At 42.9% G+C, this 26,968-nt stretch overlaps 1 protein-coding gene across 1 annotated transcript in view; it reads right to left on the bottom strand.

Moving 5' to 3' along the window:
• Positions 1 to 14,019, bottom strand: part of SMG1 (SMG1 nonsense mediated mRNA decay associated PI3K related kinase) — a 59,921-nt gene extending 45,902 nt beyond the window's left edge. The window contains exons 1-3 of the mRNA XM_084216316.1: positions 13,739 to 14,019; positions 5,180 to 5,343; positions 2,052 to 2,207 (exon numbers count right to left, since the gene is read on the bottom strand). Of these exons, the coding sequence (XP_084072442.1) occupies positions 2,052 to 2,207; positions 5,180 to 5,343; positions 13,739 to 13,827 (409 nt within the window). The 5' untranslated portion in view covers positions 13,828 to 14,019. The remainder of the gene's footprint in view (positions 1 to 2,051; positions 2,208 to 5,179; positions 5,344 to 13,738) is intronic.
• Between the last annotated feature and the right edge of the window lie 12,949 nt (positions 14,020 to 26,968).

Here is a 26,968-nt window from a genome sequence, read left to right as displayed (position 1 = left end):
CTCTTCATTTACTGAGGAACAGAAGCCCCCAGCATGAAGAGGGACCTGGCAGTTCACTTAAGCAGATCATGATGGGGAGAATGAACACCCTCCAAAGCAACACTTCATTACACCTGGCCAACAGCACACCAGACCAGAGAAGGTCACAATGCAGCTCACCTGCCTCAGGGACAAAATACCTATGAATTCATACAAATGGTTAATTGACCTCCTTTGAAAAAAGGAAACAAAATTTCTTTCAATAAGTTTAACATTAGCTGTTTCACGGCGGTTCAAATCAGAGGATTCATGGAATATGATGAGGTATCCTTAGTCAACATGACTAATGAGAAAATCCAAGACAGCTACAGAGCTTTCTGCTCTACTCTGCTAGACATCAGTCATCTGATGTGACTAAAGCAGCTTTGTCTTTATTCACTTAATAGCTAATCTACATTGGCATTACTCCCCAAGTATCAGCTAATTGTTAAATCATAATTAGAACTTTAAGAAAAAAAACAGAAGCAAAAAACACTAACCAAAAACACAACTGAAGCAACACTAATCAAAGTACTAGTTAACAAGTACCTGTGACACCCACTTTGTGAAAATTCAGCAAGGTCTCAGCCACATGCTAACTCATGGAAGACTATTTTTAAAATTGTTTAATGAATACACTAACAAGAAAACTTCAAAGAATTTAAAACCCAAAATCTTGCTGCAGCATAATCCCATTGTATTTTTTAAAGAAGGTACAAAAACCAAAAATTACTTGCTGAAACCTACAACAATCAAAGACAGCCATATTCAAAAGGACAAACTCTTGAAATCTGACATTTCAAGGAGAGAAAAAAAGCAAGTCATAGGCAGCAACTTCAGTAATCCAAAACTATATATCCTAACATTTTAAGTATTAAAGAGATGCTCACATACCCAGGAAAACAGTCTGAATTAACTATTGTTTAGTACTGGCAGAAAGAACACTCTTCAAATGAAAAAACAATTTCCTCTACATAAACATAAAAAGACACTAAAAGGACTACATAATTTCAGACCAAAACACCAGAATGGGATTCTAAAGTCTGAGTTTAACCCATTCCTAAAATCACATTTTTGAAACAGTCATGTCACCACTTACACCTCAGCTCTTCCACCTGCAAAGCACACTGAAAATTATTTCTCCTCTGAAATATTAATTCTTGAGAAGAAACAGCCTGTCTTCATGTTTATAACGTGCCTGGCATAAAGCAGGCAGATTTTACCAGTGGCTCAACTACTACTTGTACTAAGTGATGCAATAAGTGACAGTGCTTAGTCATAACGTTTCTATTTTCATTCAAAAATGCTTAGAATAACTTCTTTTTGTCTTTTTTTTTTTTTAAACTATGACTCAAACCTCAAATAGTGGGAAGAGTGAAGACTTCTTCCTCAAAAACACAAGCCCAGCATTCCTGCACCCTCTTGAAACTCCAAATTTGTTCTTGCTGCATCTCCCCAGACCCTGCCCACATTCTTACAATACTTCCAGCTCCTCCCTGGCCTTTATTCCTCAGCAAGAGGGAGCAGGAGCAGTGGCAGGCTCAGCAGGACACACACAGTGACAGGACATGACCACTGTTTGTCCTGCAGCCCAGGGAGGACAGGGAACAGCTGAGCTGTTCCCAACCATTGCTGCTCTTCCCACACTGGGGCTCATTAATTACCAACTTTTTACTCAGGCATCCATTTGCAACAAATCCAAAGCAAGTTCTCCTCCTTAGAGATGTCTCTGCCAAATCTGGCTAACCTAAGTAAGGGTGCAAAAGCCATCTAAAGGAAATTGGAAGATTACCAGCCTAAGCCAGGTAGTTGAGAGATCTGCCAAACCTATGGAGGAAGCCTCAGCACAAGGAACAGTAAAACAAGACAAAAAATGAGCAAAACAAGTTTCCATCAACACCATCTAATCATACATCACAAAAAATAAAATCCATACAGACTGCATAACCACAGTGAAATTCTTTTCATATTCTGAACACAAGAAATATTGCCAGAAGAGATATCCTCTTCCTGAAAATCAGCACTGTCCTTACCCTGTGATTTCCTCATGTCTTTTGTGGCTAAAGCACGATTCCCATGCGGAACACTGGTAAAATCAGGATTGGTCACATTGTTAACTCTCAGCTCTTGCCCCAACGACTTCCGACCATAAGTATTTTCCCCAGATCCTCCATTGACACTGTAGCCACCTGTGGACAAACCAATGTGACATTAAAACAGGATTTCAGACAACATACTTACCAGGGTGGTGAGCTGTGAGTTATTCAATTCATATGCAAATTAGCAGCTCTATCTTCTACCACCCCCTTTAGCTTCCTTCTTTACTTCCACATGCATCAGTGTTTTGTTATATGCTCTAAGTTTCCAGGTCACAGATTTAGAATCTCATGTGTCTTTTTTTTTTTTTTTTTGTACATGAAAAAAACCACTCTTGTCATAAAGTTTAATATCAATTTTGTTGCATTTAATGTTTTATTATTACTTTGACTTGAAAGGCTTTGTGAAATACAAGGTCAAACTGCTAGTACCCATGGCTAGATATTTTCACTTACTTTCTCCTTTATGTACATGAAATCTCCATTCTGTTTTTACTATGAATCCACCACACAAGCTAAGTGAAATGGCCAAAAAAAAAAAGTTTTTGAAAAGACAAATATGATCTGCTTGCACAGGTTGAACAACTCTCCTTAAACATAAAGGTCAACATTTTCACTAATACTGGTATCATCCTCAATTAAGGAGTCTACATTCTACATTCTCCCACTTAAGATACATCTTCGGTAACAATATAAAATGAAAATAAAAGCATCATTTAGAGTAATTCAATTGATCTTACTCCTAGATCCACAAGAATAAACATACTCAAATGCTGAGACTGGAAATTTTCCAGCCTGCCACACCACTTTGAGGGGCAGGTTCTTCCCCTCAATACTGTAGAGAAGTGAAACTGTCCCCAGAGCCTGCCCAATCCTTCGCTCAGTATATTAGAGCTCACCTCCAAGGAACATTTCTGCCCTGTCCAAGACAGGGAAGAATCAACTAATAAAATTAAACCCAGAACAATAAAAGACATGCAAGATTTCTTTCAGAAAAGACATTTCAACAAGTGCACCTGCTTCAATGTATAAAAGGTCTGGGGAAAAGGAGAGGTGGCTCCCCATAAGAGGCTGCCTATTCAGGCTAAAGTTTTGATAAAAATGAGGCTAAAGGATTGATAAAAAAGTAGAGTTCAAATGCTGAGGTAAACCTCGACCTTAACAGATGTAACAAATGTTTCTTTTAGGCAAAACATTTGATAAAAAGCAGATATTAACTACCAGCATACATTTGTGCAGTATTCCTATACCCATGGGTCTACCCTACCATTACAGAAAACCCTGTGCAGTCTCACTTGTAATTGGCTAACTACAATTACAGTAAAGATAGTTTGTATCTATTTAGATTTACAACATTATTTTTTACAGCTCAGATTTTAAACAGAAACTAGCAAGTGTGCCACTTTCACATTATTTTGTCAGAAATAAACACTGTCCTGTGAAGGAAGTAACTTCTAACAGCAGTTAATGCATTTGAGCCTAAACATAAGAGTCACATCCTTGGAGGTTTTTAAAACCTAAAAAACTTCCAAAAATTATCATTTTGTAAGTGATTTTTATTATTAACACCAGAAACTGGGGAGAGGGGGGTAGGGCACATATGGAAGCCAGGACAGAAAATCTCAAATGAAAATTCCATGCTGGCAGACTCCAACTGAAAAATCTTAGTAAACAAAGAAACTATTCTGCATCTTTATGCTTAGAAATTTCTCCAATAATAAAAACGAACTAGATACACCTGGAACTTGGTTTTATAGTTAGAATATCCTAATCACTTCTTTTCAAGCCACACCTGAACAAAACAGCACAAAGTGCTGAGCTAGCAGAGACATGCCCTGCAAGACAGCACTGGAGGGAGAGTCAGGTACATTTTTCTTCTTAAATGGCACTTTCCCAGCAACTTCACAACCTACCTTTCTGAATTTGTCCAAAACTTACTATTTCCCTGCACTGCCAGTACATTCTTTAAATACCAGCACCCTTCAAATTACAAGAACAACCTCCTATGCCAGTCTGTGTTAAACACAGTACAACATTCCACATTAGCAGACAAATACACTCACCTCCTAAACAGTTTCTCTACTGAAGTAAAACAAATCTTAAGGTTCTCAAACTATGCAGATAAACATGCTTCATTCTTCTCCCACTTGCTAACACTACCTACTACTTATAAAAAAATTAATTTGCATCCAGCTGTAATTTCCCATAAGATACAGCAATTATTTACAGTCAGTTACAGGCCAGAGAAGTGGGGGGAGTTCAAATACTTTTTAGGTTCCTGAACAAAAGCTCCCACACTACTATTCCTGTGAGATTTTTTCTTGAGTCTGGCCTGCTTGAGGTTTTACATATTCAAAAGTGACTGCAAGTAAGAAATCCTCCAATTTGATATCTGCATTTGGCAATTAAAGAAAGAAAAAAATCAGAATATAGATTTTTCATAATTACAGAAAAGATATGATTTTGAGTGTTTAGTTATTTCCTAGAGATAGTATTTACATCCTAAAAGGAAAAAAAAAACCAAAACCAGTAAAAATGTATGAATCACACATCACATGATTTACATGAAGTCAGACTGAGGTACATGAAAGTAGAAACTGCCATTAATTATAAGAATATAGATCTGATAACCAAACAAAGATTCCAGTTTGGTGCAGTAAAGCTACAACAGGTAATAGATCAGCCTAGTAGCTCATTTAATCCAATACCAGAAGTACTGGAGACTATTCAGGAAGAAATTACAGCCTGAAGAACAGACACATCCAGAATATCATTCTTCAGAAAAAAGTACTAATTCTGTTAACACATCAAGCCTTCTCTTGCATTCTTCTCCTAATACAACTGCATGTTTTTCTCAGTATTCACAATGACCACATTTCTTTGATCCCTGACAAATCTCCCAAAACACTGATACTGTGGCAACAGGACAAATCAGTTCACTGCCTTTTTTGGGGGAGAAGGGGAAAAAAAAAACAAAACGAAATAAGAATTTCTCCACCATTTCAGTTCCCTGCCTTTCCCTGCTGGTCCCCTCACAATCACACATGAAACAGCAATCTGTGTACCTTTTTCTTCATTCTGTATGTCAGTGTGGACTCTGATATCATCGTGTCTTTGCCGAGACACCACAGCTGAATTTGAGGGTTGTAATCCATAGGAGGCAGAACTGCCCCGATCTCTGGATGAAGAATATTTTAAATTGTCCTGGTCAGCTGATGCACTGTCAGTTCTACAAAGAGAAAAATATTTTTTTTTTAATGTAGGGATATAACAGGAGTGGGATTCACATTCACTTAAAAATGCAACATATTTAAATGACAATCCCAAATGTACTTCCATATGTCAAAAAAGTTGTTTGTCTAACCTGTTGCTTAAAAAGTGACTTTAAATTCACATTGGGACAGGAACTTACTAATTATCACAGCAACATGCAAAGGAAATGCATTCTAGTGTGCAAGTGTCTTTTCTTATGACCTTCTTAAGTCTCTTTCCAGTTGCATGTCTATACAAAGAAAAATATTACTTCCCAGAGGTGATAAATAAAATAAAACTAGGCCCAGGTATGTATCACAGCTGGATGATACAGCACCTACCATTTGTGAAAGTCATCACTAATCTACAGATGAACATTTATGTACTATGCCATGGGCCTTACTCAGCAACATAAACCCTCTTATGAGATGGAAGAATGCAACTGATGATCTGCACAAAAATCACATATGAAGTTTTTACAAAATAAAAACTGCTAAGCAAGGAAGCAGGCTTTACTGTGAAAAAACTGAAAGGTAAATTAAGAGCTGTGATCCTTAAGTGTAAATGTCTGCAGACAAAGGCAAGTTTAAAAAAATCTGCATTAGGTTTGAACCACTCTCATATCAGAAAACTGAATAAAGACCAGACTAAACTTTTAAAGAAAAAGATTAAAATTATGAAATCAACTCTTCTCCCTGGACACACTAAGTGGTTTAATTTTTAAACATACAGGCCTTTAATAATAAACATGTGGGCATGAGACTTCAGAACATAAACTCAACCAATCACTTTAAATGCACTCATAGAAGCAATGATGGGAGGATGACATTAAAACAAATAAAGCAATACCCATCCAAAGGGATAATCAGCAGAATTTTGCTCAACTCCAGTGTATTTGGAATCAGACTATTCAGATTATTTACAGCAAGCTTTCCCTCCTCTAAAGATCTACTATTTTTACTTAAAGTTTTGGATAGTTCATTCGACTTTTTAACAAAAAAGAAGGGCAGATCACTCCTGTAAATTAACTACAATTTGTGCGAGGATAAACACCACATGTTCATAAAGAAAATTTCTTTCATTTTTCCTTTTCAACACAATACTGTGATTAGAACTGGTAGACAAATTCAGTAAAAAGGGAAATACATTTCAAGGCCAAAGGGGAAAAACACAGGTTAACTTTTTGATAAGCAGTTGTTCTTAAGCAGTACTAAAGGCTTGCTACTGTGCAACACAGCTCGGCCTCAGTAGAACTGGGAGAGGAATACCACGAGCACTGACACTTGCAAAGCCAACTGGAATTAAACACACACATTTTATTCTCCTGAGAATGTTAAAAGACATTATATTATCAGTTTGGAACAATAAGAAAACTGCTTTTTCCCTGTTCTCACAGTGCAAGTTGATATTAGATTTGCTTGGCAGGTATCATTCCCTTTTGCACTGTAAACAAATTCATTTTTAGACATACACAGTAAGACACTTTTTCTGACTCAGTATTCACTATGCCATCACATCTACTGCTTTGTTGGGCACTTGCTTGGACTATTTAAAAAATAGGCTATGCTACTCTAGAGGCAAAGCCTTAGTAAAAGTCTTTATTCATGACAGTTAACTAGGATTGTAAAAATCTTTATTCAATTGTTTCATCATTATTCACCCAAGCTATGCTGAACAGGAAAGTTCTGCACTTCACACGGTATGAACTTCAAATGTGACCAAAAATCATGTGCAAATTTCCAGACATATACAGAGACCCCAGATCTTCTCCCTGCCCTAAAACCTCCCAGTTCACTTTGAGCAATTACAATCAAACAGGCTGACGAATTTTCAGCTGGCAAATTTAAGTACTGATGGCTTCTTACATTTACCTTCCCAAAGGGCATCGCTTTTTTTAAGGCAATGTGCTGTAAACTGAATCATCTCTAATTGTCAACCATTAACACTGAAATTCCTACGTCTGTAGAAAAGCTGATTAAATGTACAATTTTTAACACTGTTCTGTGCATCCCTATCAGCTGAAGGACTACACATGTTCTCAGCTAACCCCACTTCCCACAGGACAGCCTTTGAACGCTTTGTAAAATTTTCCATTGTGGTAAAATAGATGAGCCTATTGTTTCCCCAGGAAAACCCACACACTAACTTCATTCTGGCTGCTGGAGCAGCTAACTGCAAGCCAACCTGCTCACACTTTATCACCAACAGGTGAGTCCAATTTTAGTAAAAAATATGTAATTTTTCTCCTATATATCAATTTAAGAGACAATAATGCCCACTGACAACACTGTTCCCACTACAATAAATGTGTAGCTTGAATAGGATAGAAACTCCTGGCTATCTTTATGAGGCAAGAGACAAAAATCATCCTAGAAAGATGCTGGTGTTCTGTGACCCAACTGACTGCTATGGCCTGAATTGCCTGGAAAGGGGGTTTCCAATGGGAAGGAGCTTGCAAGCAGATGCACAGCAGAAGCAGAGCAGAGGACCTGATGGACCTGTGCATTTCCAGCTGCCCAGTGACACACACCACGTCTCACTGGGAGGGGAACTCCAGAGCTGTACTGTGGGCTCCTGCAACACCACTCCGGGAACTTGTGGCATGGCCTCATCAAGAGCTGGGGCTGTGACCCCACAGGGCACTGCTGTGCACAGGCAGACACATTCAATTTCCAAATCCATTTCTGAAAGATACCATTTTTCATGTCAGGAATGTGGTTACTATTTTGAAGGACAGCCCCTCAGAACTCAGGTAGGCAGTCTCTATTCAGGTACTTGCCAAAATCTTTAAAATAACTACTTTTTCTGCCTCCGTCCAGCCATTCCACCAGGCAATGGGCAGAACTGTACTGTTGGTCACCTCAGCTCATGCCTGCATTTCAGGAGGGCACTGTTCTGCTCACATGGTGATATTTACACTGAAATTGCACCAAGCAGATGGCAGGTTACAGGACAGACCTAATGCTCAGCATTATCCTACGTAACAACAAATTGAAGTTAAATACACTGACATGGCCACACACCTAACAAACATCATATACTGATAGAGTCTCAATGTACAATGTTAGCAAAAGATAAGCAAAAGGAAAAATACAAATGCTATATTAGATGAAGTCAAAATGGGAAACTGGAAGGATGAAACTGACTATGATTACCTTATACTGTACCTTCCAAAGTTTATCTGGCACTTTATGAGAGACTGCACTGCATTACGTCTACCTGAAAAGATCACTGATGCAGAGTAAGCAAAGTACTTCAAGAGCTCACATGAGAGTTTTCATCTGTGTCTGGTGCTGGTGGAAGATTACCCATTACCACCAAGTGGCTGCAGACACTGTTTTAGCAATATCTTTAAACAGAAAATACTGCATCCAGTTTTCTGCAGGGTGACTTTAAACCTGCCTTTGGCCAACAGGAAAGAAAATGGTTCACCCACATAAATAAGCAGAAATAGCCACTAGTGTGTCCTCCCTCTCCAAAAAGGCTGCTTATTTTTTCCACTGGCATACAAAAGGAAACAGACTTCTCAAAAATATTTAAAACTTTAAAGAGTCACTGTATTCACCCAAATTAACAGCTTCCCACCAAGTTTCTGACTGTTCTGCCACTGGCATGCAGAGCTTCTTTTTGCCATGATCTTCTCATCACTTGGTCCACCCTGCCAAGCCAGAGTGTGGCTGAGCTCACCCCAAAGCCTACTCCTGCTTCTTCTACTGTGCTGAGAAAATACAAGTGGCTGTGTTTTCTATTCATGAAATAACTAATTAACTATCTTCCTACTGCAATTCTGCCATCTCCATGGCAGAATACTGCCATCACAGTAGCATTTCAAATCACCTCTGATTCTGTGTCACTCCTTTCTTAGACAGAAGCTCACCAATTTCATTCTGTTCCACACTGGGCATTATGAGAAGGGAATGTCAAGGAAAGGTACCACATATACACATCCTCTTCTTTTTCCACAGGTGTATTCCAACAGACATTTTGGGGTACAGGATGTTGAACCAGCTAAACCCTTGGTCTGATTTAGTATGGCTATTCTTGAATGGAAAATTATCTGCACGCCAAGTTTCTTCTGCTTCCCACTGACACACTTTCATCTTCTTTAATCTTTCTCACATCTCATTCTCCTCTGTCTTCACATTAAAAACAAAGGTTCTTACATTACAAATTTCAGCTCCTCCATTTTACAAAACAAACAAAAAAAACCCAAAGCTTGGGAAGGTGTGAGATCAAAACGCTATCATCATACTTTAAACAAATGTGAAAGGAGATCAAGAATTATGGCTGCAACTCCAGAACTTCAGAATTGAACCCATTCCTGCTCAGCATCTCCCACATGCAGTCCACTGAATCTCTTCCCAAGGCTTCCACTGATGTTTTCACAATGGCACCTTACAACTGATCCTGCATCTCATTTTTTAAGCTGCCTTAACATCACTTACTGCTTTTATCTCTCCTTCCCTATCTCAGTCTTTGCTCTCCACTCTCTCAGCTACCCCTGAAGGGAAGAAGTCATATCAACTTTCACCCTACATGACTCTACACCCATTCTTAGGTAATCACAGCAACATCCTCAAACACTTCTATGCTGCCAACTTTCAAGTCTCTCACCTATGCAAACAATGGTTTCAGCCTACTTCTAACAAAGGTTTTACAAGTACTTTGTTGTACATGCAAGACAGAAGAAACAGAGTCTCTGTCTCAACTTTCCTTCTACACAGCATCTGCTACTATCACCTGCTTGTCACCTGCTGCATTATGATCAGACAATTTCCACGGTGAGTGCTTGCTTTTTGTAAAAGACATGCCTCTGCCCTTCACAGCCATGTGAAAAGCACTGCTCTGAGCAGCACTTTCCTGGGCCATTTGGTCTAATGAGTTTCTTTGCTCCCTGCCAATATCTCCCAACCTGTCTGAATTAAAGACAGGGTACTTACTTGTCCTCAGTTACAAACTTCCAGTCATTATGCTGGAAGGCCTGCTTAGGCCACAATCTACCTGGAAGGAGACCATATTTTACTGTCATGTCTCATGAAGTCTAAACCCAGGAGAACCAGGCAGTAACTTCGTTTGGCAAGCACCATGCTAACAGAAATTAGATAATTCATAACACTGTCTTATGCTGTAGGAGAAGGACACATGCCATTTTCATTATTTCAGTACTAAAACCTAATAAGACATTTCTGGAAATTTGCTGAGATGTGAAAGATGTTGTTTTACACTTTTTCACATCCTCCTCTGCTTAACCTACATTTATGATAGGTGAGGGGGAGAGAGAGGTCCTGTTAATTAAAATCTTATCTTCCTTTTCACACTTTCACCTAAGAACGCCATGGTGCGCCCTGCACTTGCTAACCTGCTACCCTGCACTCACACTCCTGCAATTCCTCCCAAAGAGCAGTATTGCTTGTTTCAGTACATAATTAGGCCTCAGCACTCTAACAAATGGACTCTGCTCACACACAAGGCTTGCACACTGAAATTATTTTATTTTTTGCCCCAAGAGTTGTAACAGGGAAAATGCAGTGAGATCTGCTGAACAAAGAGAAAAGAAAGAGAGAAGCAAAGGTCTAGACAGCTGCAAAGATTAGGAGAAAGGAGAACAAGATCTTATCAAGCCTTCTCAAGAAATCTTTCACTGTTCTCTGTCACATCCATCCAACATCTGTCTACAAAGTTTTTGTGTTGCTATTAACTGAGTCTGGTACACAGCAGTGCACAAAGTAATATGCCCCTATACATCAAGACAGCTTCTTCCTCATTAACACACTGGCAGCTCTTTCTGCACACACACTGTTGGAAAACCAGCCCGTGTTCATCTGATGCATGACTGAATCCACACACACACATACAAAAAAATCTAATTTCATTAAAAACTACTTTTCTTTAAGAAAAGCTCTGCACTCCAACTTTCAGTTTCACACTTTTCACCACAAGCCCTAGTGCTGATTAGCACTACTAAAAACTGAGAAGAAATCTGGACCTACTAATGAAAATCAATCTACTCACTTTTACACACACAAAAAAGTGCATATGAAAACAATCCATCTGATGATACACCCATGTATCAGCAGTTCCTTTTTTTGCCCTTAGGAACTTGAAACAACTACAATTATTACAGCTTTTACTACTTGGGCCACTTCCTTCACCTCTTCCACACCCTGCAAGAAAGCATTTAGCAGCAGTATCACCTGAAGTAAATGAAACAAACAGCCAGCAGAAAGGGGAAGGAAAGAATATGTGGGTATATTTGTGTTGTGGGGTTTGTCCAAGATCATATTTCAAATTATGAAAGAAACACAAACTGTCAGTTTTATGTAACAGATCTCCTTTCAACCATGCATGTGAATCACTTTTAAAAATTAGTTAACACCAAATAGACAGACTGATTTAATCTCTGCACTGTCCTTAAATTCATAGTGTAGACTCAGGTTTCCCATCACCAATCTTTGAGATGTAAAAAAAATGGAGCACTGCACGTAGATGAAAATGTGGAATGGGATTGTGTGAATGCTTCTGATTCCTGGTGTCCCCCACTATAATAATAATAAAAAAGTAATATTTAAAGGAAATGATACAGTTAAATTCTGAAAAGTGTCAGGACCAGTGTAGAGGTGTTGGCTATTTCTTAGAAGCTCTTGATCACACAGTGTGATAGAAACAGAACAAGGCCCTATCCATGCCGAGGCTCCCGTAGGCTGCCACACTTTCCCTGATGCTCTCAGAGCTTTGGTTCTGCTGTGGCTTTGTGGACAATTATTTTAGCAGCCCAGGTCACACAGCTGTACTTGAGAGCTGAGGAGGCACCAGACTACAGGGAACACACCAGAGCCACGCACGGAGGTAACTTAAACCAGCCTTTTCACGAGGTAAAGCATTTCTGCAGCTACACTCTTACTTTCTCCCTTAACTCTACAGAACCCACTGCAGACAACACTACAGTGGATAAAATCAGCTTCCTTACCCTCAGAAGACGTAATTTTTAGATAAAAAGATAGAACTCATAACAAATTCATATATCCAACCAAAATCCATTTATAGAAGTCATCCACTGCAAAGACACATCCAGTTTCTTCCAGGTGGAAAGGTCACGAGTTAGGGCCCAGAATTACAGAATGCTGCCCAGAAAACTGAAGTGAAGAAGTAGGTAAGGAATAAAAGATCAGTCTTCTTAATTCTCTCCCAAAAAAATCTAGATGCTCTAAGAAAACATCACCAATAAGGTCCATAAGTTCTTAAGTGAGGAAAAAATAGTAAGTTATGTGACCAAGTATTTCAATCACAGAAGAAATTAGAATTTAAATAACCATGCCCCATACACAATTAAGAATTGAACAGCCTCTAGGCCTGGCCCTAGAGGCTGGACTGTTAGCTGTTCAAACAAAAGGAAAGCTTCTTTCACAGTAAAATGTTCAAGTGACCTTCACATTCACCCAGTTTTTCTAGTCAACTACATGAAACTGGGACCATCACCTGTCAATATATTCCCAAGCATGTGCCACTCTGGTCTCTACTGGAAAGTTTGTAAGTAGGGTCCCATGTTGTGTTAAACTTTCAAAAACTCTAAAAAAGCCTCAAATCCACATATTTTTTAAAAAACTTAAGAAACACCAAATTTATTTAGGATTTCCAGATGACAATTTTGATGCTGAAAACAGCAAGACTGAGCAGTAGAGCAAATACATTGGCATGAGATAGATTAGAAATAATTAAGATCTGAAATACACTCTCTACATCTAACTAAAGAAGCGAACAGATTTGGAAATTTACTAAAACGTGCCAGGCGTAAACAGACCGAAAGCCTTACAACACATTTTAAGTAGACTGGGGTGAGAGCTTATACAGATCAACTATTCTCCCCTGATTGTTTAAAAAAAAAAAAAGAAATCCAAAATAAACCTATGTAGTACGATGTCAACCCTCAAAAAACTACGAGTACTCCTGCAGCCTCAGTTCTTCCCTGGCTGTGTTCCAGCTATAAAACAGGCTGAAAATACGGGACCCCAGCCCACCCCCGCTCGCCCGCCACCGCAGCCCCCCGCCCGCCCCGCGGCCGCCAGGGAGGGACGCGCTGCCCGCAGTCACACACCGGCCACCGGCCGCACACGTTACAGGCCGCGGGAGCTCCGGGGGGAGCACGGCGCGCTCCCACCCCGCCGAGCGCTGACAGAGCCGGGCCCGTCCCGCCTCCGGCAGCCGCGGCCCCGTCCCGCCGCCTGGGCCCGCCCGCCCTCCCGCGCTAGGCCCGGCCGCCAGGAAGTGGCTCCGCCGCCGCCCCGCTCCCCCAGGCCCGGCGGTGGGGCCCGGCCGAGCCGCCCGCCCCGCTCTCACAGCCCCAACCCCGCGCCCCCGGCCCCAGCCCTGCCCACCTGGGTTGCCAGTCATTCCAGCCCCGCGGGTGGTAGTGCTGCCTGCTGCCGGTGCCGCTCAGCCGAGACCCCGGGGCTCTGCGGCTCATTACCTTGCCCGAGACGGCATGGCCGGCCGGGCAGCGGCGCGGGACAGAGCGGAGGAGCAGCAGGAGCAGGCGGACGCGGGGGGAGAGACGCGGGCGGCGGCTCCTCACTCGCGCTCCGCGGGCGGTGCTGCTGTCTCACAGCGCAGGGAGGGGACGCGGCCGCCGCGGCTGCTCCGGCTGCTGCCCGGCCGCGCAGCACGCCGGGATGGCGGACATGAGCCGCCCGCCCCTCCGCGGGGCACGCCGGGAGGGCGGGCACGGGGCGCGGGGGCGGCGGCTCCGCCTCCGGCAGCCGCGGGACGGGATCCCCGCCCGGGGGGTCCCCGCTGCTCTCCGCCCGCACCACCCCCGGGAGCGGCTGGCCGGCGGCGGCACCGCCCCGGGCGGTGAGAGGGGTGTCAGCCCCCGGCCCTGCGGGCAGTCGCTGACAGCCCCTCAGCTGCCGGGGGAGCCCGTGCGGGGGGGCAGCCACGGCGTCCAACGCCAGCAGCGTGAAGGGATCGCGGCATCCCTGGGGTTGGAAAAGCCCTCTGAGATCATCGAGTTCAACCTCTCTGCGAACATCACCACGTCAACTGTACCATGACACCGAGTGCCATGTCCAGTCTTTCCTTAAACACCTACGGGGACGGTGACTCCACCACCTCCCTGTGCCGCCCGTTTCAGTGTCTAATCCTTCTTGTGAACTTCTTCCTAATATCCGACCTAAACCTGCCCTAGGCACAGCTTAATACGATGTCCTGACATCCTGAGGATCAGGGTACCCCGGGCCCCGAGGGCACCCTGGCGCCTGCGGAGCCCCGGTGTGCCCGGGACACTGCGGGCGGCGGCGGCTCCAGGGGAGCCAGGGGATCCCAGGCCCCGAGTCCCGGGGGGAGCCAGGGGATCCCAGGCCCCGAGTCCCGGGGGGAGCCAGAGGATCCCAGACCACGAGTCCCGAAGGCAGCCAAAGAATCCCAGCCGCGAGTCTTGGGGAGAGCCAGGGGAACCCAGCCCCGAGTCCCGAGGGGAGCCAGGGGATCCCAGCCCCGAGTCCTGAGGGGCCCCTCGGGCCCCGGCGCTGCGGGGCCGAGGTTTCCAAGGCGTGAGGGGGGCCTGGGGCCCTTGAGCCCGGGGAGCAGCCGGGGCTGACAGGACCGGAGCGGGGCTGGAGGGCGGACCCTGCCCTGCTGCCATCCCCCCTTCTCTCTGCACGGGTCTGTCTGTGCTGCCCCACGCCCCGCTGCAGTCTGCAGAGAGCTGTGTCCCTCCGGATGGAGCAGATCCCCATCCCCACGCTTCTCCCATTAGGGCACGCCGCCCGTCCATGAGTGGCAGGGAGTCTGATGTTCAGCAGCCGTCAGCAGAAAGCTGACCTGGCCCGCATTAAACACTAACCGAGCACCTAAGGTTTCCCCATCTTCTGCTCAGGAACCCTCTAAAAATGCATTTCAAAAGCAAAATATGTCCTTCTAAGCCCGGATACATTTCCATGTATCTCCATGGCTGTAGAGCTGTCCATGCTGTCCTCCGAAGACATCTTCACAGTTGCTGGAAGGGCATTTGGTGCCCACTGTTGGCAAAGCCTGTCTGTTACCAGGAAGGCAGACAGTTCTGAGGAGAGAAAAAAGGTCTCCATTTCGTAGATATTCTAAGGACATTTCCCCAAAAAAGGTGTGTACACTGTCTCTGGCATATTTTTATTTCTCCTGCAAGGTCTGGAAACTTACATTAGCTGATTCATGAAGTCAAAGAGACATGAGTAGACAAAATCTTTTTTTAATGGAAATATCTGAGGCTTGAGACCACTGCAAGACCTGAGGAGACTTCTGAAATTCTCCTGTGCCTATTTCCATATTAGAAATCCTTGTAATTTGCCAGGGTTCTCTTGGAGTCTTCACTCAGACAGATGGCATCCTGCCGCCTCCCTTGGACTCTGCTGGGCAGCCCTCATCCTGCTGATACACTCCTAGTGCCTTGTCCTCCCTTAGCAATGCCTGCAAGACATAGCAATTTCAAGATCATTTTCAGGACAAAAAGAAAAAATTGTATCACAAGGTTTCATCACAATAAAATGCTACTTCTATGCAATGACCCCTGGCCATCAATCTGACTTTCAACTGATGTACATTTGTGTATCTTAAGTGAATGAGTTTTGCAAAACCAATCAATTCCGTGAGCCATTACAGATTTTTTTCCTGTCCTTTGTAATTGAGATAGACATCCAAAATTACATAATACACCACAAAATTATTTTTCTGTAAGTATAACAACAGTACCGGCTGCAAATTTGCTGACCCTTCCCAATTGAGTCAAGCAGATTCTCTGCCCCAGTGATGCAGCAAGTGATTCTTTCTGTTTCATTACTGAGTAGCATCCCAGTGGTAACAAACATGAATCACTTAAGAGAAAAGATAATAGTAGCAACGTATTTTTAACTACACTTCAAATTAATTTGCCCAGGGGAGGCAAGAAAGCAACCTGGATACTATGACAAACAACTGCCTGTATCCACCAGGAGTTTAGAACAGCTGATTTAGCGTTCAGTAGAGTAAATTTTGTATCAGAAATCCTGTATTCTAGTGGTGAATTTGCTGCAGTCGGTGTGATCTAATGCAGATTCCTCTTCAGAGTGCAGTTGTCTCCATTTGTAAAATGGATCAGTGATGTTCAGCTTTCAAAACTGCTTTCATGCACAGCCTTAACACTGTAAGATATTATATAGCTACCAAAATAAAAGATATTCTAGATTTGTTTCTACAAAGCTGATTATATTGTGAAATTTGAATGGCATTAAAGACATTAGTTAAAAAGCTCATCAAGATTTGTGAGATAGAGTAATAATTATTCCTACAGCATTTTCCCGGTAGCAGATTTCAATCAGCCAAAGATGGATAAGGCCATTCAGATATCACACTAGGAATTAAGAAACCCAGGGAAGCTGAGGCCAGGATTTTCAAAACTGCCTTCTAAATTTCAGTCCTCAAGTTTGGAACTCGGATACTGAGTAGCCAGCACAGACATCAGTTGGAGCTGTACTTTCTGAAGTCTTGCTAAAAATTAAAGTGTTTAAATATGGACTCTCTCAAAATAGAAATATATGTACTTAAAAGACCTGCCTTAAATTCCAGAAACAGTCGGTGACACTTGTGGAGATACGTGCCCTGTCTCGCTCCTGGGTGTACGCTCAGTCTGCTCCATCAAACTGCCCACATCCATCCTAATGCGCAGCTCTGGAGTGACAGACACCGCGAACCACACTTTTCCTGCTTTGTAATTCATGCTAATGATTCCTCTATTTATTATATCAAAGAAAGCTGCATTAATCTGAATGTTATTTTTAGTGGGAATGAAGCGCAGATTGTATATATTTAATGTGCTGAAATTGGGTGGTAAGCACCATATTGCGTCTTTTACCCCTCACTAATTTATTTCCTTACTAAGCAGTATGTCTGGAGAAACCAGCATGTGCTGAGGATTGCAAGTCACTCCTGGCCCTTGGCTCCCTCTGATTCATAATAAAGCTACAGATTGAGAGAAAAACAATCACCAGCCATGAGAGGGAAAGAGATGCTATTTCCTCTTGTGGAAATAGGACAGAAGCCAAGGAGCAAAACAGTATTTAACTAGAGCAGAGAAGTACCAGTCACCAAGATCCTGTAGTCTGCGTATTTCAGATAGATGCCTCTTAAAAATTAGAAAAGATTCTTAAAGGAGTTCCTCCCTACACCTGCCAATTCTACTGTTTTGATGGCAGAATCCAGTTTCTATCAAGAACCAACCAAATTTTCAGTTGGCCGGCCCCACAGACTGTATCTGGGCGTAGCAGTCTCAGAGAACATGTGATGTGTGGCCAGTCTGTGCAGGCACTGAGAGCACAGGGTGCCCAGAACACGTTGTACTGGCTCAGGCACAGCCCCCAGGCGTGCACAGGAGCTCCCCCAGGACTCCCACTGTGCTCTTCATTAAAAATCTGTGCAGGTACAGGGATCCACAGAGGACTCTGCCCAGCAGGGACACTGTCCAGCAGCAGCAAAGGCTGAAGCCCCTATTGAGGCCTACCTTGTCTCATCCCAAACTGGAATTTTTCCTTATCCTATGAGGTGTATTGATACAGAAATCCAACATACAAATAATTCTAATAGCAATTGAACAATTGAACCTTTAGTTCACCACCAGTTTGGAGTTGAAAATCATTTTAGTGTAAAAAAGTCAATATTTTGTTTTGGAATTCCAATTTGAATATCAACAAAAATCAACTTTTAGCTTCTTTTACTTTTATAAAACACTAGGGAAACATTGCTTTATTTTTTCTGAGTATTTATAAAGCCACTTTGAATTTAAGTGGGATAGCACATGCAACCATCTGCTCCATTTCCTCAAGGTCTTTTAGAGGATATCTTTTCCTGAACAGTATTCCTCTACAACAGAGCAACAAATATAAGACATTAAATTTCTTAGAACTTGCTCTCCTGAATTTCCTTATGATTATCACATCTTTAAGGCATTTTACATCTCCTAGGTGAGATATACATCTAGCATTATGTACGGTATGTGACTAAATATCTGAGTTCCTGTCACAGACATCATCCTGTCATAGATTTATTGCATCCTGGGCTACATTAGTCCTTGTTCATGTGCATAAGCTGTTTCTTCATATTCTGTTTATTAACAGTATATTTTTCTGTTTAAGTGTATTCTTCCCTAAATGTCCTAGATATTATTACATATTACCAGCAACAGTCATACATAACATAAAAACTGAGCACTTCCATTTAAGTGACAGGTTTCTAAACAAGTAGTTGTTGCAGTAATTTTGACCTGACAAATACATAGTTAAACCAGTTTCAGGTCTTTGAAATTTTCAGTCCTGAAAGTCCAAGGAAAAATAGCAGGAGAGTAATTTTTTGTGGATACAAGCAGTCATATTATGTCATATAATATGTATTAAATTTCAGCCAGGGTAAAAAGGGTGAGATAACCCAAAGCAGTAGTGTCCATGCTGGTTTCAGGAGAGTGGGAACTGCAGCAATCCTTTTCTGAGTTTTGGAATCCACACAGAGCTCCTTAGAGGAAAGTCATAGTCTGCCTGCAGCGTGTTACGTAGTTAAATTGACAGCATTGTAACAACTCAGTTACAAAAATTTTTCAACGTCTCTGAAAATCAAACTTGGTGGAACAGCTGAATGTCTGATGTGTAGACAGCGCTGGCTGAGATTTAAGTGTGCTTTTACTCACAGCAACTGCAAGGTGCTCCCCGAGCAGCAGCTCCCTCTCCTCTGCTCAGTGAGACAGTGCTGTCCTGCCCGAGATGTTCTGCTACCTGCCAGCCAAGCCTGGCTGCAGATCAGTTCATGGTGCTGCAAGAGCTGGCTGTTCAGGCGGCTGTGGGGAGATTTGTGCTGCTTGCCTGACTCCTGAGAGCCTGGGCAGAAGCCTGAGAAGACTGCATGCTGCAAGAGGGAAAAGCTGAATCGGGGCTCACGAGCAATTGCACATGATGAAATGCTGCACAGTGGTGGAGCAGAGCTGGCGTGTGCTGTACTGCACTGCAGAGAAAGGCAGAGTTGCAGCAAGAAGCAGTTAGCTCTCACCGTGGATGCCAATAGTACAAGACCATTATACTGTGAAGCCCTTTTGAAAAATTAATGGTGTACTTGATGCTTCACCTTTCTGGTGAATCTGAGAATTTCCACCTGTTAAAATAACTGCTCTCGTACATAAATTTTCATGCTCTGCAGACCCAAGTTTATGTCATGTTTGTTGAAAGGATAATTTGAAAAAGGCTGGCAGGAAAGTATCAAGCCTTTAGGTGTAATAAGCCCAAGGAAATTTGTTTGAATGGTGTAATGAATCCAGCTTGTTAATTCAGATCAGTTTGGTGCTTATGTTAATAGTGGAGTGCTATGAAAATGAAAAGAAAAATTGGTCTAAAAGGTGCAGTACAAATAGAAGTGAAACATACAGTAAACTTCCCCAAGGTATTTATCCTTTAATCTTCTCTAACTTTAATTGCTTTTTCTAGGCTTATTTTCCTACCTGTTTTTTAATATGTTCCAGATCTCAACATTACCAAGTCCTTATCTCTCCATCTTTCCTTGAAGCCTCTGGAAAAGACTTTGATGAGATCAGTAGAGATGTCACTTGAGTCATACTTCGTGAGACAGCTCGATAACCAGCCTTTATGAGAAAAAACACAGTATCAGGCATGAATGAGGAAGAGCCATGCGTCCAGAAGGAGAGACTTAAGCAGCAGGTCCTTATCTCTCAGAGTTCAGTGCTCTGACCCAGACAGTGTTCTGTAGAACTAATTTTGTGTGCAACCAAATTTTTTGTCAGTTTTGCACACATTTTTCAAGCTCCACTCAGGTTTTCTCACAACCTTTCTAGGGCATTTTTTGTGGAAACTCACAAGTTGAGGTGTCCAACCACAAAGCTGGCAATGGGACCAAAAATAATTCCTAGAGGACCCGTGACTCATCTGCTGGCCAAGGGACCATGTAAGCTCTGCTTTCATACAAAACCAGCTAAAAAGACAAAATCTTTCACATCTCTGGATGTTTGCATGATAACATGCTGGGAAAAAACTCATCAACAGAAAATAAATTGAGATGGATAGACTTGTGGCATGTGGATAAAATTGGGGTAAACACAGGGAGCAACAGCAATTCCCCTGGTTCCTCTGCAAGCAGGGTGTTGCAGAGGATGGGCATCCCTGTGACAGCAGTCACTGGCACTATCTAGAGCAAACCCAGGAGGGTTCAAAGTCTCCACAAGGGGAATTGAGGCCCCAGGCACTGCTTGGTTGAAATCTCACCTGCACAGTTGTTATTGCATGTTAGTTTTGTGAGAAAGGCTGTGTCCGTGTCTGAATAGTGACACAATTCAATCTGAATCAAAGGAGGATAAATTGCCTTTTACTGCCAGATACATGCAGTGCAAGGACTCAGGATTCCTTTGAGCCTATGAAAAGCTTGGTGTGGGAGAGCTGTCTAGCATTATGTAAAAGGGAATCTGATTTCCTAAATAACATACACGCATTGTAACCACCAAATCATCTTCCCGTAGTGCCTTGTATAAATCACTACAATTTGCATCTTCTCTAACAACAGCCTTACAAACCACAGCTTCCTCCAAAAGCAGCTTTGACTCATCTCCAGGCCAGGGTGAAAAAAAAATATATGGCTTTGTGTATGAAAAGCACACATTATTCTCAGTCAACCTGATTTCTGACTTTTTCTCAGATTTTCAAGTTTTGCTTTTTTCAGCCTTCATAAAATTCTTTTAATTCGATTTTTGCATGTTTACAGAGAAAACTGCAAGAATTTACTCAGAAATAAGCAAAAGAAAGACAGCAAATCTCATCAAGCCCTATTGACATGTTCTTTCAAATTTTTATTTTGTCATACTCCTTATTCCCCAGTACTTGTGATTTCTTACATAAAAATAAGTTATTCTATAAACTGCTGTATATCTTAAAGCTTTCTAGGCAGAAATTACTTTTTTTTAATGTTTAGAATAGTCAGACCTTGATCAGATTGGCATCTTGAAGAATAACATAATATTGTCTAATAATTCTGCTATAGAAGAGAGCTTCATCGTCTGAAGCAGAATGAGGGCTTAAACAGAGCACATCTCTCTCTTTCTCATTGTTTTCCTAGACCACATTTATGCTACCCTTTTCCCAGCTCTCTGTAGCACCACCATCCTTCTTACCCACAGCTTGTGCAGCCAATGCACAAAGAACATTACAGCCCTGTTAACAAACCCCATCAGCCTTCCATTCAGCTAGAAATGTTACATAAACTTACTGTTTTCTTTCACATAAGTTCCTTTAAATTCTTATTTGAGATATTAATTAGGTTGTTTCAACATATGGTTTGCAATTATTTGGTTCTTTCAATTTCTTGAACTTGCTGTTCCACAGTCTTACAGATATGGCAATCCTTCAGAATGAATAAAATTAACTTTGCAATAATCACTAATGCACAAAGATAGTGCTTCATCATGGTCCTTTTTCTTGTTATTTCTGTTCACTGAATATAAAAACAGTCGATGTTTTGTTCTCTCAGCTCATTCATTCAGATGTTTTTGTAAAACACTGACACTAGAAGCTGCCCTGCATTTATTCCATGTCTGATGTGCCATTAGTTAAACACCTACTCTCCAGATAAATGGAATTTAGCTCCAAGCATGCAGACCCAATCCACCAACCCCTTAATGACATGTTTGCAAATCCATAAATCCTGGCTGTAAGCTTTCACCAACACACAGCTGAAGAGTAAGCCAAGCCTTTAAACACCCAGAAGAAAACCCATGATGAGACAAAAAAGTGCCTCTGAGAAATGTAGCCATATGAACCAGAGCTGCACACGGAATTGCTGCTTGGGCATAGCTACCCTCATGAAATGCAATGCCATGTGGAGTGTGTACATATATACACTTCTGTGGATACTAATTGGATCAACATAATCGACTTCCTTCAAATTTGGGATCCAAGTTGAAAACAACAAATCTAAGTTTGAGTGAAATCTATCCTTTACCTTTAGAACTTCACAAGATTAAAAATGGCACTGAAGCAAATTACAAAGCAGCCCATCAGTGCTGAGATACACTGAAATGAACTGCTCAGGGTAGATTTCTAATGCATTTCCCTCCTTTTTTCCTTCTCCACTGCCTGTGAGTTTGCTGGCTCTGTAATAAGAGGGGAATTTTGGGGAGCACATTCTACACCAGCCCAGCTCTGGGTTGTGCTGAGCCAGCTTCAGTGCAGCACATGGAAACACATCAGGGAGATGCACATCAGCATTTTAAAGCAATTTCATGTGCAGCCAACTGATGCTATAAATCAGTGAACAGAGGGTGATTTGCATAAGTGACAGGGTATATGTGAATCCTCTGGGTTTCCCAAACCCCACTTCATTAGAAATCACGTGCCTTAGTAAAATATGTAAATTTGTATATTTTTGTTAAATGACTGAATTCATTAATTACTTCATTTTATTTATTTATTTCTATTCTATTAGCTGGGTTCAGCTGTTCCTAGTACCTGTTGAATATTTATGGCCCTGTGTAGCACTAAGGCGGAGATTTGGGGGCTGTCTGGCTGCTTACAGACTTCTGGGTACAGGTGGACTCTGACTTACCCAGGGAAGGTAAGGGAGTCACTGTGCCCATCTCAGAGCCCTGCCATGGCCTTCCTGCCCCAGTAGCCAAATGACAGTCTGTGTGCTCCTGAGGTACTGCAGGGCATAGACTGACGCATTAATGCAAGCTGGAATTGAGGATTATGCTAATATGTCAGATTGTGCACTGGAGTGGGGAAACAGGGCAGGGAGCTGGGAACCACAGCCTCAGCTGCCATCTCTGTGTCTCACCACAGAGCTATAATTCCCACCTTGAGCATGGGACTTGATTATTTTATGGGCTGCCCTATTTATTTTCACCTGCTTACTTGCATCAGCTTTGGAAGGGATCTTTCCATGGCATTAAGTCCCTGTGGGACCATTTTGCCAGGATCCTTCTCCCTTGTGTATCTACTCTGCTGTGTTCAAACTCACTGCTGCAGGCCTCTCAGCCAGATGTGACTGCTTTCCTGTGCAGCAGCTGTTGTAAATCCCAAGTGATAACTTCTCTTATGTCTTGCTTTTCTCATTACAGCCTACACTTTGTGCTGGCCAAAGTGGTTTGAGGGCACGCACCTGGGCTCCTCCAGGCTGCTGGTGCCACTTCTACTGCTGGGCTGCTGCTGTCCCCAGTGCAGCTGTGCCACAGCTCCCTGGCAGCCAGAGTGCCGCTGTGTGGCTGTCACAAACTCCGGTGCTGCCCTGAGGGGGTGCAGCACATCTGCAGCAGCAGGAGGCTGACAAAGCCAGCCACAGATCCTCCCACTCCCTGCTTCCCTGCCCATGCTAGCCCTGCTGCACTGCTCCCTCCCTCCTGTCCTGCAGCAGAGTGGTTCTGTTTCCCTCTCCTTTGCACTATTAGAGTTAGGCACTTTTCTTGGTTTCACTTCTGTTCAGAACCCAGCAGAATGCCAGCTGGAGACCTGGAGAATGAGAGGGGTTTGGACTTGGAGAGCCACCCCAAGTAGCCAGGGCAAGAATTTGGCTACCTCCCACACACAAGGCTTGTCTCAGCTTCCAAACTGTCCCCACTGAAGGCACCTTTGTATAACCCTGCCCTTAGAGCCATGCTTTGTCAGCTCATCTGGGCTCAGCACAAGCAGTCCCTGGCATAGCCAGGCCGGACATGCAGGTAAGCAGCCAAAATTTAAACAGCACTCCTTGTTCTGAGGAGTGAGTTATGAAATACATATTCCTCGTGGGGCACTGGGGAGTTGCTAAATGAGTTTGTGATAGTCTCCATAGCAATGGAAAAGCATACTAGGAGGAGAAACCACAGAGAAGATGTATGCCAGAGATATGTCTCCTTGACAACAACCCAGGCATGGGACTGAGAGCTGCCTGGAGGAGCTAAAGCTGGATCCTCATGTCCTTCTCTCTGAAGTGAGTCAGGTCATCAGAAGGAGCTGCTCTTAATAAAAGCAACAAGCACCAAGACAAGAATAAATTAAACCACTAACACTGATTTACATGAGTTAGAAATATATGTCTGGGTATATCAGTTCCTTTACATACCTATATGAATCATGCATGAATTTTATATATTCATATGCTATGAAGTCAAGTATTCAAAAATTATCAGTCTTACTCAAGGCCATGCAGCTGTCTCCAGTTCTCCTGTCTCTTTGCCTTTCAAGATATTCTTTAACAACATGATCAAGGAGATTTTTCTTGTAGGGCCCATGCCTTGTTCAGCACAGTGGGCAGATGATGCTCACCGAATTGTTGAGTCAATATTTTGTCTTTTCCTTGTTCTTCAATAGCTTGCCTCAGGCCTTCTTTATTTCATGCAGTGCAAACATACTCACAAAGACAGAATAAATTCCCTCATGACAGTTTCTGCAGCAGTTATTATAGCAACCAAGTTGAATGGTACCAAACTGGAATAATGCTAAAAATATCAGCAAAAAACCCCATACCCAAAAAACCTGCAACTACAAAGGCAATAAAAACAGGAGACAGCAAGCCAAAACTTCTCCAACTGTGCCACTCACCAGCTTGCCTGCAGCCAACAAATCCAGCTGTTACTTTTGCTCTCATGTCTCTTTCTACTTGCCCAGATTTTGATATGTTGCTCCAGCCTGGGACTACTGGAAGACTCCCCTCACACCTTGCTGAGTGCTGAGCCCCTTCAGGGAGAGCCTGAGATGGCTGTGTGTTCTACAATATTTGGAGGAATCTAAAAAATATTCTTAATAAATAATACCCAGACACTCAGGTCATCATTCCATTTAGTGCTGGGTTCTCCCAGTGACCTTTGGCTCTCAAAACAGATATTGCTGCACAGACTTGGAAATGTAATTTAAAAACAAAGTGTAGGGCCCAGTTTTCTCTTTCAATCAGGTGCTGAATATTAAGCAAAGTCCATACCATGGTTTATTGACTGAATGGTGAAGGCAAGGCACGGTATTTTCAGGCAGAGTATTGCAACGCAGGAAGTTCTGTCACTTTAAATTAAATTAAAATAATAGCTGAGTTGGTAGAGGTATTATTGAAATTAAATCCTATTGTTTCCTTCATCTTGCTTATAATTAAATGAAGTAATTGCTCTTGGATTGTTTAGGTGATTTAAAATTAATTCCATTGTTATCCTACTGCATTTATTAGCTGACAGATGCAAACCTCCCAGGACCATTGAATAGCTCTGTTCCTCCTCCCTCCCTCCTTGCTGACTCTTCCCTTCCTTGGAGTTTGCAATATTCCCTGCAAACCAGGAAAAGCCCATGAATTCTCCTGCAGCAATGTCAGCAGAGAGGACTTGACAGTTTGCTGCCAGCTGTCAACTTTAATAAAAGAAAAGAAATAAAAAGAAGGAAAAGGGAAACTACAGTGAGTACCTGGGGCTCGGCAGGCTCGAGTCCTGAAGTGCCGGGTTCCCCAGACTGGAGGCTTGCTGAGGAGCCCTCCCGTCCTGTAGGTCAGCTGCTGCTCAGTCCTGCCAGGTCCTCCTGGACCACAGTTTGCCCTGTGAGAAGGAAAGGGCCACCAAGACACGAGGATGAATTGGTTGAGATCTGGGTTCATCCTACACATGTAGTTGCTGGGACAGAATAAAGTACAACCACACTGACTTCGGGCTCACCCAGCACATTTTCTGCTACAATCAGCTTTATTACTCACTGTGGTCTTTCTGAGCATGTTTTTCATTTTCTACACAAATCATTATTACTCAGCCCAAAGCTGCCCACACTGCCCTATTCCCTGAGGAAGGTTTTTCTTCCAGAGACCATGATGTCATCAGTGACTTGGACCTGGCTACTCTGGACACTGTGTGCAGACACTTGTGTGCCAAGTGAAAGAGAACAATGGCAAAATATCTCCAAGGCTGCCAACAAGACAGACCATGGTGCAAGGTGCCTGCCTGGGAAGCCAATTAAATCCACAGTGCTTGAAGAGAGCTCGGAACACTTGGTGTGAGAGCACAGCCCCACACAGGGGTCAGAAAACACAACACATCTTTAAAAACAGGGGATATCTCCTTAACGCCTTTTATCCATGTAGGCAAAGCTGACAGTCTTCAGATGTCCAGACCTGCTGTGGGGTGCCAGGGATGAACTACTGAGAGCTCCCTCTGATGGGAGGAGGATCAGACACTCAGATATTGTCAGAGCTCACCTGACTGCCTTCCTTTGGACACGTTGCAAAATCACATGCCCTTACAAAACTGTCTTTGTAAAGCACAATACCAACTTTCCCACCTCCTTTTAATCTAGACCTTTCCCACACTGTGGGTTTTTTCATCTCCCCTTCTTTCTCCTCACACCTCTCCTTTTCCTCTCTCACCCAGCTATTGCACCCTGGTTTTGTTCCCAGGTGTGGTCCATGACCCTGCGGGTCACAGACATCAGGCAGATGCATTCCTACAAACACCTCCAGCCACTGAAATCCACAGACTTTCCCAGCAGCCCGGGACAGCTTGCCACAGGCCAGCAGAGTCAGCTGCTGGCTGCCGCCCACAGATACTATTACAGACCACGATGGTGAGCTCCAACCTGGCTTTAGGTTTCTTTAGATGTCAGGAAGCCCAGAGGAGGCTG

The sequence above is a fragment of the Fringilla coelebs genome, assembly GCF_963513975.1.
Source record: "Fringilla coelebs genome assembly, chromosome: 16".
Classification (NCBI taxonomy): Eukaryota; Metazoa; Chordata; class Aves; order Passeriformes; family Fringillidae; genus Fringilla; species Fringilla coelebs.
Note: the sequence above shows the minus strand (reverse complement) of the source record. Positions and strands in the feature narration are given on the sequence as shown.